The sequence below is a fragment of the Propithecus coquereli genome, unplaced genomic scaffold (genome assembly GCF_000956105.1).
Source record: "Propithecus coquereli isolate 6110/MARCELLA unplaced genomic scaffold, Pcoq_1.0 Scaffold48, whole genome shotgun sequence".
Taxonomy (NCBI): Eukaryota; Metazoa; Chordata; class Mammalia; order Primates; family Indriidae; genus Propithecus; species Propithecus coquereli.
The window spans coordinates 4183479-4199223 of NW_012150618.1; the positions used below are offsets into that span (position 1 = coordinate 4183479).

The 15745-nt window shown below is 34.7% G+C and overlaps 1 protein-coding gene across 1 annotated transcript in view; it reads right to left on the bottom strand.

Annotated features, from left to right (window-relative positions):
- Positions 1–15745, bottom strand: part of ADGB (androglobin) — a 203795-nt gene that overhangs the window by 141239 nt on the left and 46811 nt on the right. The window contains exons 4-7 of the mRNA XM_012655518.1: positions 14014–14153; positions 11700–11786; positions 8215–8462; positions 5393–5533 (exon numbers count right to left, since the gene is read on the bottom strand). Of these exons, the coding sequence (XP_012510972.1) occupies positions 5393–5533; positions 8215–8462; positions 11700–11786; positions 14014–14153 (616 nt within the window). The remainder of the gene's footprint in view (positions 1–5392; positions 5534–8214; positions 8463–11699; positions 11787–14013; positions 14154–15745) is intronic.

Sequence of the window (15745 nt, forward strand, 5' to 3'; positions counted from 1 at the left end):
GGATGATGATATGACATCTAAAAATCTTAATCTCTAAAACTGCCTTGCATTTTCTACAATATTTATGAGTCTTACATGGCCTCCCACTGCTATATTAATTATATGTATTTTATTGCCTAAAAGAGAGTTTTGACACATTGGTGTGATTTAGATGTCTTATTTTCCATGTGATACAGCTATTTTTGTTTCCTAGAAGCATATTTCAGAAGACTCTGCTATAAAATATGTAAAATTACTTAAATACCACTTTAATCATTGATTTCATTTTATGTTAAACATTTACTGTCTTAATAATTAACCATTTCTGCCACCTGAAATGTTAATTCAGAGTGAGACTAACCCCAAATTACTACAAGGCTACTAAAAATTCATAAGAGATAATTGTTAAAGATTATAAACCTTTTTTTCAGATGTGATGTTATGTCGATTTCTTAGAATGGCTAACTTTCATTGAATGCTTACTCTGCACTGAGTCAGTTCTCAAATAAACCCTAAGACATAAATTCTATTATTAACAGCATTTTTCAGGTCAGTAAACTTAGTTACAGACAGATTCAGGAACATGTCCAAGGTATACAGTTAAGTGTAAGGTGTAAAGTATAAAGTGATAACTAGTCTTTGTGGAAATTTTTTGCTGTCTATTATTCTCTGTGATGATATTTAAAGAGGATGTTGTCCACATGCTTTCTAGACCACTTCCTATTAGAAAATGTTTGCAGGTCCAAGATGTGATACAAAGCTTAAGAGTAAATGACTTTTTAAACCAGGCACATAATTTCTTACTACAAGTCCTTTAAAAGATGAGCAGTCTTCTAATCTACTTGTTTAGAGTCAGTTCCTCATGCCCACATTCTTTCTTGGGCATAATTTTCAAGGCTAATTTATTTCTTTGCTTCTTTGCCTTCTGGAGATTACTTTGAAGATTTCTGCAACAAGGAGGCCACACTCGACACAACCAGATATGTTGTTTAAGAAGTTTTACTGGACCTTTGTTGTTAAATACTTTTTAAGTCTTACTTCAAATTAATTGTGGTCAAGAAAAAGTCTTCTTTTTCAGTCTCCTAAGTTCTGTGATATCTGAAACTTCTCTATTTTTTTTTTCACTTATTTTAAAAAGATAATTCTGGTCTGGGCTCATGTTTTATTTGAAATATCTTGCTAACAGTAGATACTACAAACTAACACTGTCTACAGTAGTAGACATTCCAACCACTTATTTTAGAAATTCAGGCTCACTGACTGCATGGCTGCTTTACATGTTGTCACAGGTTCCAGTTTTACCAAATGTTTTGCTGTGTTGTAAGATAGATCTCCTGGTTTCTTCAAGCTTGAGAGACCTATTTCTTCTGTCTGCCACCCTACGGCTGGGAACTGCCACATATTTCAGCTGCTTGTTAGTACTCTACTTCTGGCAGTAGTTAACGGCAGTTAATTTATCATTAAGTAATTCTAGCTGCTGTAGTAAACACACTCAAAAATATATGACCTCACCATAATATTAGTTTCTTTTTGTTCATATAAAGTACAAAATGAACATTCTTGATCAGCAGGCAGATCTCCGAGTATTGATTCACAGATTTTTGCTCTTTCTATCCTTGTTGGCTCTGCCATCTTTAACACTGTGCTCTCAACAGCATCAAGCTAGCAAAAGGCAAATTGCACACGAGAGCACTATATGGGTCAGTTTAGAGGTGGCATGTGTCACTTCTCTTCATATCTTACGGGCTAGAGCTTAGGCACTAAGCCATGTCTTACTTCAAGAGTGGCTAGAGAAGCATAGCATGACTGTGTTCCCAGGAAGAGGAGGAAATTGTGAGGAGCTTGTAGTTTTTCTCAGGGTCAGAAAATATTCAACCTTAATAGTCCACTGAGTCATATTTGAATGTTATTGATTTTTGCTCCTTTGAAACAATTTTTTTAAAGTTACCATATTATTGAGTTTTGCAATTAACTTACTAAATACAAGATAACTTAGAATTTATGTACTATTTCTAAGAGAGAAATTGTAAGTTATTTTGTAGTTAATAAGTTAATTGCAACTCAAATCTTTAATATTTCAGGTAATACCTTTTTTTCTCAGATATTGGAAAGGTCTGAGTTATTCTTCCAGAACTTAAGGATTTCTAATTAATGTCATAATTTGTATATGATTCTCCTCTTAAGTTACATTTTAAATTTAGCTGTTTAGAGAATAAAAGTTTTTAACAACTTTTAAAGCTGGTAATGTCTATAGATATTGAGAGGAGATATAATATAGTAGGTAGTACAGTGAACTCTGAAGCAATAATCTCTGGGTTCATAAACTCACTTTACACTTCTTAATTTGGAGTTCTTCCAAGAGCGTAGAATCAATGCCAAAGAATTTCCCCTCTATCCTAGGACAAAGTTCTTCACAGGGCCTGCTCAGTAGAATTTAGGAATTGCTAATCTTCAATAACTACAATGTGTCTCCTATTCTTTCCTTTATGAATGGGAGATGATATTGCAGTTATTCTGTCCCTCTTCAACAGTACATTAGAGAAGGAAGTGGATATATATGGGTGTGGGTGTACACATGTGTGTGCAAGTACATGACTTGGAGATAGTGGACTTTGAACTTGATGCAATTTCTAGATAGCAATTTGGGTTGGAACTCTTGATAAGTGGTAAATATATAATATATGTGGGAAGAAGAATGACGTGGATATTTGGTGATCAGAGAAGTGAAATGTGGCAGAGATTGATCATTGTTCACCAGATGGTTTCCTCTTTCTCCTGATCATTCAGACACACTGTATTTCCCAGCTTCCTTTACAGTTACGTGTGGCCATGGGACTGAATTGTAGTCAATGGAATGTGAGCAGAAGGGATACGTTATACAACTAGTTTTGTCCTTAAAAGTTTTGCCCCTGAAATTCTCCAAGCTCTTTTCCCTTCCATTGGCATAGAATTTTAGAATTCACATGCCAAAGGTATCAGAGCCATAAGAGGGAAGGAGCATGGATCTCAAATACCATTTAGAAAAGAGCTTCTTGGCAATCATTAATGCTAGTCTTAGATTTTATGAATTAATAACTAAGAATGAAATATGCATGCTGTTTGAACCATTGCTTAGTTATGGCAGCTAGTGTACCTAAATAAATACACATACTTTGAAAATAACAAAATGAAAATAAATCTTATTGTCACATAGTTATTAGGCTATACATTGGATATTAATTATATGATGTATAAATATATATAAATCTCTACATGTCTTCTGCCACCATAAAACCATATCTTCTTTATGGCATTTTAAAACCGTGAGTGCCATCTTGTTTTAATGACTGGTGTGATAAATATGCTACTTTTGGAAAATTAATAAAACAGGAGTTCTTTACAGTAAAATTTCAGTGACTTCTCAGAATTAACTATAACATATTACATTTCTAATATCAAATCAAATGTAAACAATATAAAAGTCATGTTATTTTTTCCATACGAGTTTGAATTGGAACTTGGTTACTTCCTGAATGTTCAGTGTCCATCCCTTATCTCAGTTACAAGTAAAACCAAAGCAGCTGATTGAAGGACATGAATTATAACAGTGCCATCAGAAACCTACTTAGAGCTAACTCTGTGGCAGAGGCAGTTCACATGGCTACTGTCTTATTTATGCTAGAGAAGTACTTCTATAGAGTTCATACTAACAGAGTATCTTGAACACATTGAAAAATTAACGAAGGCTTCAGAATTGACAAAGGCTTTAGCAGGAAGTATAAGTATGCTCTATCAACAAGTACTAAGCACTTTACCTGGCCTTTATCACTTAATTCTCACAAGAACCCTCCCAGATACCATGATGCCGATTTACAGAGAAGGATCCTGAGTTGAAAGAGGCTCAATCCCTTGCCTGATACTCACACACTCAGTGTTGGAGCAGGTATCTGAGCTCAGGCAGTTTGACTCCACAGTCCAAACTTTGAACCACATTCTATACGTTGAGATCGACCTTAACTATGAGTTCAGCAGGAATAAAAGGCACCATTACCTTTATTTTCACAAAGAAAGAAACTCAGAGAAAATTTTAGCACTTTTCACAAAGATGAAGAATTAGCAATAACTTCGGTAATGTGATATTGCCCACTATTAAAAAATATTGCTTAAAGCATCAATACAAGAAGAAAAATTTTTTTTTTATAGAGACGGGGTCTCACTCTTGCTCAGGCTGGTCTCGAACTCCTGATCTCAAGCCTCAGCCTCCCAGAGTGCTAGGATTACAGGTGTGAGCCACCACGCCCAGCCAAGAAGACAATTTTTAATATAGAATTAAAAATATAATGATTAGTGCCTCTTCTCTCTACCCATATCAGCAGACTTGTTTCAATAAAATTAAAAAAGGCTTGATTATTAAAATATCCTTCTACAAATCATCGTAATATATTAAGAAAAAAGATAAAATAAAAACAAACCAGATAAAGCACAGTGCCAGAGGTAAAAGAACATATTTTCAACTATGTAATGAAGGATGATATGACTATTATAACCTATACTCTGGCAGCACCAAGATAGATGATCCAATGTTGGGATTATAAAGTCTCAAAAGAGATATTCCAATCTTCCTCCTGAATAGTCTGAGGGGTAATTTTTTTTATAGCATATATCTTCCTTCAACTTGATACCATTTTTTAAGAGGCTACTATATCTAGACTGTTTTAGGTGGTACAGAGGACAAAACGCACTGGCCTAGGGGTTTTTAGTGACAATTTGTAAACTCAAATTGGACGTATGTGAACTAAAATAATGGATCTCCAACATGATGTTAAATAAGACTCAGAAACCCAAGTATTTTCACCAAAAAGACTTAACCTTTATACCCTGGGAATATTATAAATAGACTCATGTCTACCCAGTCACAATGTGACTCACAGAAATGTGTGGTTGTTAGAATCACAATATAAACAGACAACTACTCCTAGAGACTCCAGCCTCATAGTTATTTTTTAAAACATAGTAAAAGAGCTGGGGGGCCACTGTGAGCAAGGAGCCAGGTGTACATTTTTGTTCCATTTAGTGGTTGGCCTCTAACTACTTAAGCAAGTAGCTGTGAATTTACTTGGATTTGGATGATAAGTTTAAACTCTGAGTATTTTTCAGAGAAATACCTGAAAACGACTAGCAGAAGCCTCCTCTCCACGTGGGCGCTTCTCCTGTGACTGTTGTACCATATGAAGTTGGACAACCTGACTTCTGTGTCCTGTGTGGGACTTTGCCCCGACACACATACTCATCTGAGGGCCCAGCATCGACAGGCAACCTTGAGCAAGCTTATTTAGTTATTTCAAAAGAGCAAATATGTTTTTATGTTCCAATGTTTTCCAGCATTTTAAGAAACAACTAATATAGTTATTATTCTAAGAGACTAAGAACTTACAGTCTGATAGGGACTGCACAGAATATTGCATGTCTGATGAAGGTCTTGAACTATGAAGTGACAATTTGAATTTTTCCTTATCCCTTTCTTTTTCTCCATCTTTATTCCGCTTCTTCCCGAAGTCTTTTGTATCTGCTTTCTCTGACATATTAAAAGATTTCAGTAAATCTTTTAACTAGAAAACCTCGAACTATGTTTCTTATTCAGTCATTGTGTTGGGGGGGGGAAATAGTATTACTTAAACGTAAAACTATAACTACAATTTCCCTAAAACGCAATTCCCTCTAAATAGAAACATCACAATAAAGCCAGAAAAAAAAACTTTTAAAATTGACATGTACAGTGAAAGAAATGCATTACTTATTATCTACTACATACAATTTTGTTTCATGGTGATAATTATCTGAATATATTTCATTTATGTAAAATTATAGTGTCAGGCTAATTTTATCATTTTAAAAATGAAAACAAAAAATAGCAAAGCATGTACTGAAAATTGAGCCCCAAATGTGGACCCCTCTCAGATTTTCCTTATTTGGAGCCTCCATCTGAAGAAAGCACAGTTTTCTGTCTCCAAAATATCTTCTTGCAGGGCCTGGAATCCAACCAGCAACCACAAACCAGCATAAAATTGCCAACACAGCTCGGGTAATAAAGCCCTTGTACCCAGAATTATCCTCATCAGTTGAATTCCCATTCATATATGTGTGTGTGTGTGTGCATATGTAAATATGCACACATAAATACACACAGATTTTTATGAAACATGCCTTCCTTCAATTTAAAACAATTTCCCTCAACATTTTTATCCCTAATAAATCTCTTTTAATTCTGAATCAGAAATTTTAGAATTCTACCATTTCATTCTCTGCATTATCTGCTAAATATGTAATCATCATTGGTCAGGTGGTTCAATTTTTTAAATTTTCATAAATAAAAACTGTGACATTAACTAGTTATAATATTCCTTAGCCTCCAAAGTGAAGCTGTTTCATATCTTAGCTTTTGTAGTAGATTTAACACTTACGTTAGATACAAAAGTAGAGATAACTATAACTTTAAACATAGGATGAGGCATTTAACTGGAAAACTTAGGTGCAAAAAATAGTTTATTATCAGAATTTTATTTTATGGATTTTCTATATATATTAATGCAAGAAAACTAATCTTGGGTAGCAATATGTGATTTCATGTATAATTTTAAAATAGGACTTTAAAAGCCTTCAAACTCCTATTCAGAGTTTATGTTTTATAAAACTAAAATACAAATTATAAATAGAAAAAATTAAACTGTTTCACATAGAAATTTGGATAGTGTACAATATTGCTTACCAAAATGTGTTTTTGCCAAAACCCTAAATAAGTGTTGCTCCTCTGACATTTCATCCCACCCATCTGGCAAAGCCCCACTCTGAATAAAATTGGCAGCAGAGTTCTGCTGGAGATAATCCTCCCCTCGTTCTGCAAACCTCGCCACATCTATTTTAAATCTCCATGAGAATCTACATCTTCCACCTCCACCTCACTCTCAGCTCACAGCTAGACTGTCTATAAACAGAGAAAATAGAAGTCTTTTGTCAGAAATCCTCATCTTCTCCTACCAAACCTCCTTACCCATCTACACCTGTATCCATCCGCCCACTACATGTGCCCACCTGTTGGAATGGAGATGCCATCACTCCCCCTGGGGTGGGCCAATCCCTCCAACTAGGCTGCGGATCCTGTTCCTTCTGCCTTCTCAAAAAATTTACACTGTTTCTGTCATCTCAGCTGGATCTTCCCAATCATCACTTAAAATACTCAATTCTCCCTCATTAATTAACAAATATATATCCTGTTTGGGTTCCACATTATTCCCTACCAGCTTCTACTTTGCAGCTCTCCTGTTCTTCAAGGCCAAGTTTCTAACAGAGTTGTTTATACATTATTTTATTTCTCACTTATTTCTTACCCCTCTCCAATATATCTTCCACCCCCCTCACTCCCTAGTGGCCAATGACCTCCATATTACAAAATCTGATGGAGAAATTTAAGTTATTATTGCAGTTTATCTCTCAATATTTTACTCAATCTGTGATTCTTAAAACACCTTTTCTCTTTGACTTCAATGCCAAAATGCTCTGCTGTTGTTTTCCGTGCTTCTCTGTCCACTCCTTAGTCTTCTTCAGCAGCTCATCATTCTGTACCAAGCTCTCAGATATTTGTTTAGCTTCTTCAAGACTCCATCTCAACCTCTCAAGTCTCCTCACTCTATACTGTCCCATTGGGAAATATCGTTCATAGTTTAATTTTCCATGCATTTGTCCATGACACCAAATGCATATCAACAGTCTGGGACTCCTAACATGAAAACCACACTTGATTGTCTTAAAACCACTTCAAGTTCAGTATGTTCAAAATCATTTTGTGATCTCTTCTAATAGGTACCACAATCTAACCAGTTTCGCAACTCAGAATTCTACAAATCATCTTTGCCAACTCTAACCATTTTTTACTTCTTAAATAGGAGAAAGAGGTGTTTGATGGAAATTGAGAACTTAATGTTTCTTCCTAAATTAATACTGCATTAATTTAGTAGCATCAAAGTAGAGCATTGCCTTTGATTTTTAAAGAAAGCAAAATATGGAATAATAATTAACATATAGTAAACGTCATTATAAGTTCTAAAGTCCTAGAAGAGAAAGATATTGATTACGTGGCTGTTTCCACAAACACTTAAGAAATGATAATGACAAAAAAGAATCATTAGAACAATTCAACAATTGTAAAGCATTTATATTCACTGTCCACACTGAATAACATTTTGATATAAAATGTCTTACCCTTTGGAAGTTTGTCACCTTTTTCTGGACCTTTCAGTGTTGTCAAGGAAGCTTCAGGTTTGAATTCTTTCCCGTCTTTCACTTCTTTTCCCTCCTTCCCTTCTTTGCTGTCCTTCACCTCTTTCCCTGGTTCTTTTAATTTGGTGTCTACTACTGTTGTTTTGCTCTCAGAATTGGCCTCATCTGACAGCTTAAACTCAGGCAATGTTTCTTTCAAGAGCTCCCACACTTTGTCCATATATCCTGGGCTTAAGAGAAAAGACATTGACATTAATTTCTAAATGATGCTTTTTGTTATTTTTTTTTTTTTTTACTTCACATCAGGACAAAGCTCAGTGAGATATTACATGTGAGAGGTGAGGAAAATGAGTGATCAAGGATGACTGTTAGTTTTCTCTTTACCTTGAGTAACTATTAAATAGGTGGATGGTGGTGCCATGTCCTCAGATGAGGCATTCTAGAAAATGGGCAGGTTTGGAAGATTGAGATTCAAGAGTTCGTTTCTGGATATTCTGTGTTAGAGATACATTTTTGATATCCATATATCTATATCTTAATAATTTAGGCAGTTGTATATAAATACAATCTAGATTTCAGTAAATGGTTCTTAGACAATGGTTCTTAGACCAATGGTTCCTTAGGAGATACAAACTTGAAAGTCTTTGACAAATAGCTTGTGATTTAAAGTCATGGGACAGGAGCCTTGTTACATACCATCATTTCGTGTACGTGCAATGGATGAGGAATTATCCATGAAGGCTGAGAAAGAGCAGAAAATAAGATAGGAGAAAAACCTGGAGAGTGTGCTGTGCTCTGCAGAATCAAGTGTTGCAAAAGAAAAGAGTTGTTCAAGAGCATCAAATACTGGTATGCAAGTAAAAGGGGCAAGAAAAGTGACCACTGGATTTGACAACATTAAGGTCTTTGTTGCCCTTAAGAAGAGTTGTTTCACTGGTACGATGGACAAGGAAAGACAAAGAGTCAGATGAGAAGAGACAGGAAGATGAGGAGATAAAGACAGTGTGTACTGACAACTCATTCATTAAGATTTTCTCTGAGGAAAATAAGAGAGATGGACTGGGGGCTTGTAAATAATAACTGGTTTCCTTATGCATCTGTGATTTGCTCTAGCACCTGAACTGCCTCCCAGCCCTCGCTGGACCGCCAGTACCTAGCAGAGAGAGGGCCTTCAGTACCTGCTATTTTGCATTTAATCCCACAAACGCTCTGCAACATAGGTAGTACAATCTTAACTGAGGTTTAAGAGGTTGGAAATTGTAGCAAATAATAGACTCAAAATTCAAACAGAACTTTCTGAATGCAAAACCCATGCTTTTTTTCCTCCATCTACAGAATAAAAAATGCTACACTATGAAAAAGACATATTCAAAGACCACAGAAGGAGATTATATAACTTCTTGGACAATTAGGCTGAAAGAGGGGTGAACAGTGCTATATTCGCAGATGAACCACGTATCAGAGAAATGTGCCAACAGAAGAGTGATTTCTCCATTTGACATTTTCAGATTTCTAATTTACACTCAGATACATCAATGACTGTTATTCTGTTATTATACGGAAAATTAGAAAATTAGGAGAGATTCTTTTTTGATTTTCAACAGCAAAACTTTAGTAATTGTAGGAAAACATAAGAGGCAAGACCAACAACTGCAAATAGAGCAGTGTCTCCCTTTGGTGCTCACATGGGAGAGTAGAAGGGAAGGAGCTGTCTGTTGGAGTTGCCACAAAGCACATTTTCACCCCAAGTGAATTTCACGGGAAAAATTCAGTAGATAACACAAGTTTGAAAGGTTAGCACCCTAATTCTCCTTGACTTCCAAAAAACCATCAACACCACTGGGCCAATTTTTCTATATACCTGAATCCTTCTTAGTAACAGAAACATGCACTCCTGAACTAACCACACCCTTTGCTCACCTTGTTCTCCTGCCTTCCATGCTCCTTCCTTCCTTTTCATCAGTCTGGTCCCAATTGCCTCCATGCCTTCCCTGACCCCTCCCCAGCATCCTTGGTAGATGGCAATTGCTTCCTTTTTTCAACTTAAACATTTCTTGACAATCATTTATACACTACTTTATGACATCCTTTTCATTTAAAATTGTATAGATATGCTAATCAGCTTTTAAATTTTATAGTAAAATTATAATTTAAAATACTTGAATGATGTGGCAGAACATTCATTTTTCAGGAAAAATCCTGAAAATCATGACACGGCAGATCAGTGTATGTTTCTTTTACTTTTTAGTTGTATTTAGAGGAAAATGGATAAATTCAGTTATCTGAGTCAGCCTCGTTTCTTCTTCTTTATGCTTTTCTCTGTTTCCAAAGGTTGATTATGAATCACCATACATATTTCTAGATAATATTAAATAATCTAATGAAAGTTGTTAGAGACAGGAAGGAAATTTTCCCTAATTATGTTTCTACCACACATCACCTACTTTTTCTGACATGCCGACCTGGTTAACGGGGTCACTTGGATAATTAAATGAGATAATCCTTCCAAGACTATGGTTTTAAAATTATAAATAATATATTAAAATACCTGATGGATAGTAGGTGTTTTATTATGATTATTTCCTATATGTATGGCTAATTAAAGCTGCTTTTATGTTTCTCTATTGAAATACATGGGATAGCTGTATACATATAAAGATAAATCTGTGTATGTTTTACCATAATAAATATTATTGTTTTAATATTTGTAAGTCAGAATTTAAGGATTAAATTCATAATGTGTATGAGTGTGGGAGAGTAGTATATGCTGCCCCAAAATATGAAGGATTGTTGAGCTGAAGGCAATTAAGTACAAGGAGATACAGCGAATCTCTCCACCCTCTGTCTGTCTAAAAGTAGGACACTGATTTACAAAGACAAAAAGGTACCTGGTCCTTCATCCCCTGGCTTCTGCCATGGAGAACACAGGTTAACCACTGAAGATAGCTCTGGACTCCATCACCTGAAGATGGTAGCATAGGAATTCGCATTAACAAGCTTTATTAACTAGCCTTTATCTATCATTTATTTGTCTTCCCGCACGTTGTCACCTGCAGAAACTCAAAGTCCTTTTCCTTCGATCACCTCTCTAAAAATTTGCTTTTCTTTGTTGAAGATGCCATATAAGCTGGAATTCAAAGCCATCTCTTTGAGAACTATTTATTCCCTCAGTGTATCCCATGTTTATGGTAAATATACATGTTAATAAACTTCTGTTTGTTTTTTCTTGTTAGTTTGTCTTTTGTTACAGGGTCAGATCTAAGAACCTATGAGGGTCATTCTTTCCCTATATAAGGAAACAGAGCTTACTCTGAAATTCCCAAGGAATTTATGTTATATAAATGTTATTTTCCCAAACATTTTATAAAATATGGCCTTTTTTTTGAAATGTTCATAATGACTAAAGATATTTTAAAGAAATCTTGAAAGAAAAAAATAGATATGAGCAACTTAATGGTCAAACTTACTGAAGAGAAATGACTTCTGGTAACCACCCCGTGAGAGCATGAATAACTGTGAACTCTCCCAGTTCTCTCCTTTCTGCTACATGGATGCTGAAAAAGAAAATGCACAATGCTATAGTTACCAAAATTTGATAACACATAAATATATATAAGAACTCATATATAAGTACTTATAACATATGCATAACTAAGAATATATTTAAATATATTTTAAAATAGAACAGTGTTTTTTGTCATTATGATTTCAGTAATTATTTTAAGATGCCTATAAGGCTGTGTATTAAATAAGTCCTGTCTATGACAGGTCAAGATGAGCATTAGAAGTCCTTAACGAAATCCTTAGATAACCACAGAGAAACTAGAAACATCTGTTATAGCCTGCCAGTATAGCATAAAATCAAATGAGGTTGCATTAACCAAATGTCGGTATTCTCATTTAGTCCTTTTATTTTTTTTCCTGAGGTGATTAGGCCACTGACATTTATACACAGAAATGTCCTATCTCCCTTCCGCCCAGGAGTCACAGCTTCCATCAACCATGTGTCAATGGTGGTGTTCATGGTGTTGGCCAATACACATGTCCTTGTCTTCAGAAAGAAATCTTACTTAGTCACATATTCCATTATTTATAAATATGCATTTGTTTTGTTTATGGATTATGAATTTCTATGTGTCTACATATCTCAAAGATAACAAATTTCTGTTGAGATGTTTTACAGTCTAGTTTAAATTCCTCTTTGGATAATTATATTTATCTCATAGAAATATTGCTCTTTTCTTTGCATATCTCACATTTATATTGAAATAACTACTAGGTATTCATTTTTTAAATGTAGTAAGTCCAACCTTGTATGAAAATAATCACCATATACTATGAAATCTGGAAAGACTTTATAGAAAAACATAAATTTTACCATGTAAGGCAGGTTTCTACCAGAAATCCTAAGAAATGTATTACACTTAGCATGGTCCTTTATTCCAAGCTGGATTATTAATAATAATAACAATAATAACTCTATTATTCATGTTGCTATAAAACTCTACTGAACTACAGCTTTAACAAAGACAAAATGCCACTCCAATTATCCGGATCATGTATTTAATGCTTCACTGCTCTTGCAGCTTTAATTCTCAGAATTTCAAGTTAGGTCTGAGAAATACAAACATTAGGAACATTTTATTTTCCAAATAAACAAACATAGTTGCTGCCTGCGTGAACACTTAGTGGTATTCAGCTACCTAAAAAGATCTGGGCTGTGTTTTCATAAAAACCATTGCAATTAAGGGCTGAAAGCTAGGTGAAACAAATTCCCAACAGGAAATTGAGGGCTGGTAAGAAAAAAGAGTTGAAGAGGATGGCAGTAGGAGTGGTTGTTTTTGTTTTGTAGCCTTGGGAGAGAAAAAGGAAGCTGAGCCAAAAGAAAATCCACACAAAGCAGAACTGGCTTCTAACTGACACTGCAGTGTTCACAGGGGAGGGACGCTGAGCTCTGAGCCAATGGCTGACAAGTCTGTTAAAGCATGTGGGTGTGTTCTGCTGAGTACAGAGAGGCTATGACACACTGCAGGAGGCGGAAGGGCATAAAATCCAGGCCTGTGCAGTGAATGTGAGAATTCTCCTGCACGGCAATGATATAAAGTTGCCATGCGTTTCTGATTCAAGCATCCAAGCTTTTTTTGCATGGCTTGGCCTAGGACGGAATGACTGCTTGCCTCTGGAAGTGGAAGCTGAGAAAATAGAACACAACAGACGTGTCTCATTTATGTTGGTGCACAAGTCATGCAGGAATATGCAACACAAATAGATTTTGTAAGAATAGCGAAGGAAATGTGAGCAGTTTTCATCACGAATCAGTGATCAACGTCACCAAAAACATGAGGAACACACTAACATCCTTCAGAAGAGTTCATGTTTTTCAAGATTATTAAGTTATTGCTACATGTACAGAATTTAAAACCTTAACTGGATTCTAGTACATGTTATTCAGTATTTAAATGAACCAATATTTTTCCCATACAGAACATTTTTTTCTCTCATTAAGCTGAAACATTATTTTTCATGATCAACTTTTCACTGATAGTAAGAAAGAATTGACTATAGAATAATTGTGTGTATTTTTTCTTGGGGAAATTTTGTCTTATTGTTGGTTAACCCAATATGTGAAATCAGTGGCTTTGGCACATTTGTTTTTATTCTAGAAAGAAAGGAAATTCTCTTTTAATTGACTTTTAAAAAATAAAACTATGCATATGGATGTGTAGTTGTTGCTGTTTGCCTTTTTTTTATATAAGTGAATGATAATTTCTCACTACTTACTCAACATTTGCCAGCTTAATGATAGCTTTAGACAAAAGCATTGGCCAGAGTTCAAATTCATAGGTTGTAGCTGGAAGCAATAGATTGTTATCTTCATCAAAGGGCAGAAAGTCATCAATAGTTATCTTTCTCCAGCAACCCTAAAAATAAGAAGAAAGAAATGTAATACTGTCAATAATTTATAATAGTTTCGCTGATAGATTATTGTACACTGCTGGCATTACTATTTATTATTTTTTTAATTTTATTTTAGCATCTCAACATTTAAACCTGACATAATGATTTTCAATACTATTCTGGTTGAGCATTTCAGCTTATCATTTTATTTCCTATAATTACAGTATATCCATATCTTTTTCAATACTGTCCTTATTTATGAGATCTTGTGAGTAAATGCCTGGGTGTCTCCTCCTACGTAATGCAGTAAATTAACATGTTTCAAATAGCAGAATCAAAACATTAGGCAACCATGGATAAGCTTGGACATAATTAAATAACTTTATACAATTGTAATATAAATTCTCCAAATATAACTTTAGTAATTATTGTTAATCTTGATATGTGCTCACTGATCATACACTTCTAATTCCCATATTACTTCCACTCTTAATTAAAGATTTAATTTTTTACATGAAGTGAATTAATATCTTATTTAATAAAATCATTATGTATTTACCTGTATGCATATTACTTCATAATTAAAAGCATGAAACAAATGTTAACATTAATGATTGTGAACTCAAATTAAGACTTTTTCTGTTACTTTCTTCTTATATGCTAAGTTTTATTACGAACTCATTCCTTTGCCAAAAAATATTTTCAGTGATTACGTCAAGCATTGCAAATCCAAAGATCTGCATAACAATGGCCTATACCACTGAATTACTTATAGTCCAGTGGGGGAAGGGACATAGGCAAACAACAGAAACTAGGATGTGTTCAAAGTGCCCTAGGACCAAACAGCAAAGTATGATTAATTGTGCCGGAGGAAGTCTTTACAAGAAAGTGACATTTGAACTTAAGATTTAAGGAAGAGCATATTTTTCCCAGGTAGATAAGAACAATGGGTGAAATACATTTTCTTTGTATGAAACTTGTAACACTGAACTTCATATTACCTTTTTTAGTTGTTACGTGTCTTCTTTCTTCCGTAATAGATGATACAGAGCAAGACAGAGTTAAAAGCACAGATATTTAGCCATACCCTCCTCTAATTTCAAAGGAAATGCCAAAAAGAATACACAGAGAAATAGGCCAGATGCAAAAGGAAAAATACTGTATGATTCCACTTCTTTGAAGTACCGAAAAAAGGCAAGTTCATAGAGAGAGAAAGAAGTTACCAAGGGCTGGGAGGAGGAGAAAATGAGAAGCTATTGTTTAATGGGTATAGAGTTTCTGTTTGGGATGATGGAAAATTTGAGAAATAGATAGCGGCGATGGTCACACAACATTGTGAAAATACTTAATGCTACTGAATTGTACACTTAAATGGTTAAAATGTTAAATGTTGTTATATGTATTTTGCCACAATAAAAAACTTGCAGCAGGAGTTTCCTACTTACATTCTGATTTTCAGAAAATTATTTGAAAAGGCATACTGGAGTCCTATGAAGAAAGTTTTAACCAGCCCTAAGAACTTAAGTAAGACCAGTTCGACAAATACCACCTGTTTCTATTATAGATGATCAATGGCATTTTTCAATTAAGAATGCTTTCATTATTAAATATCATT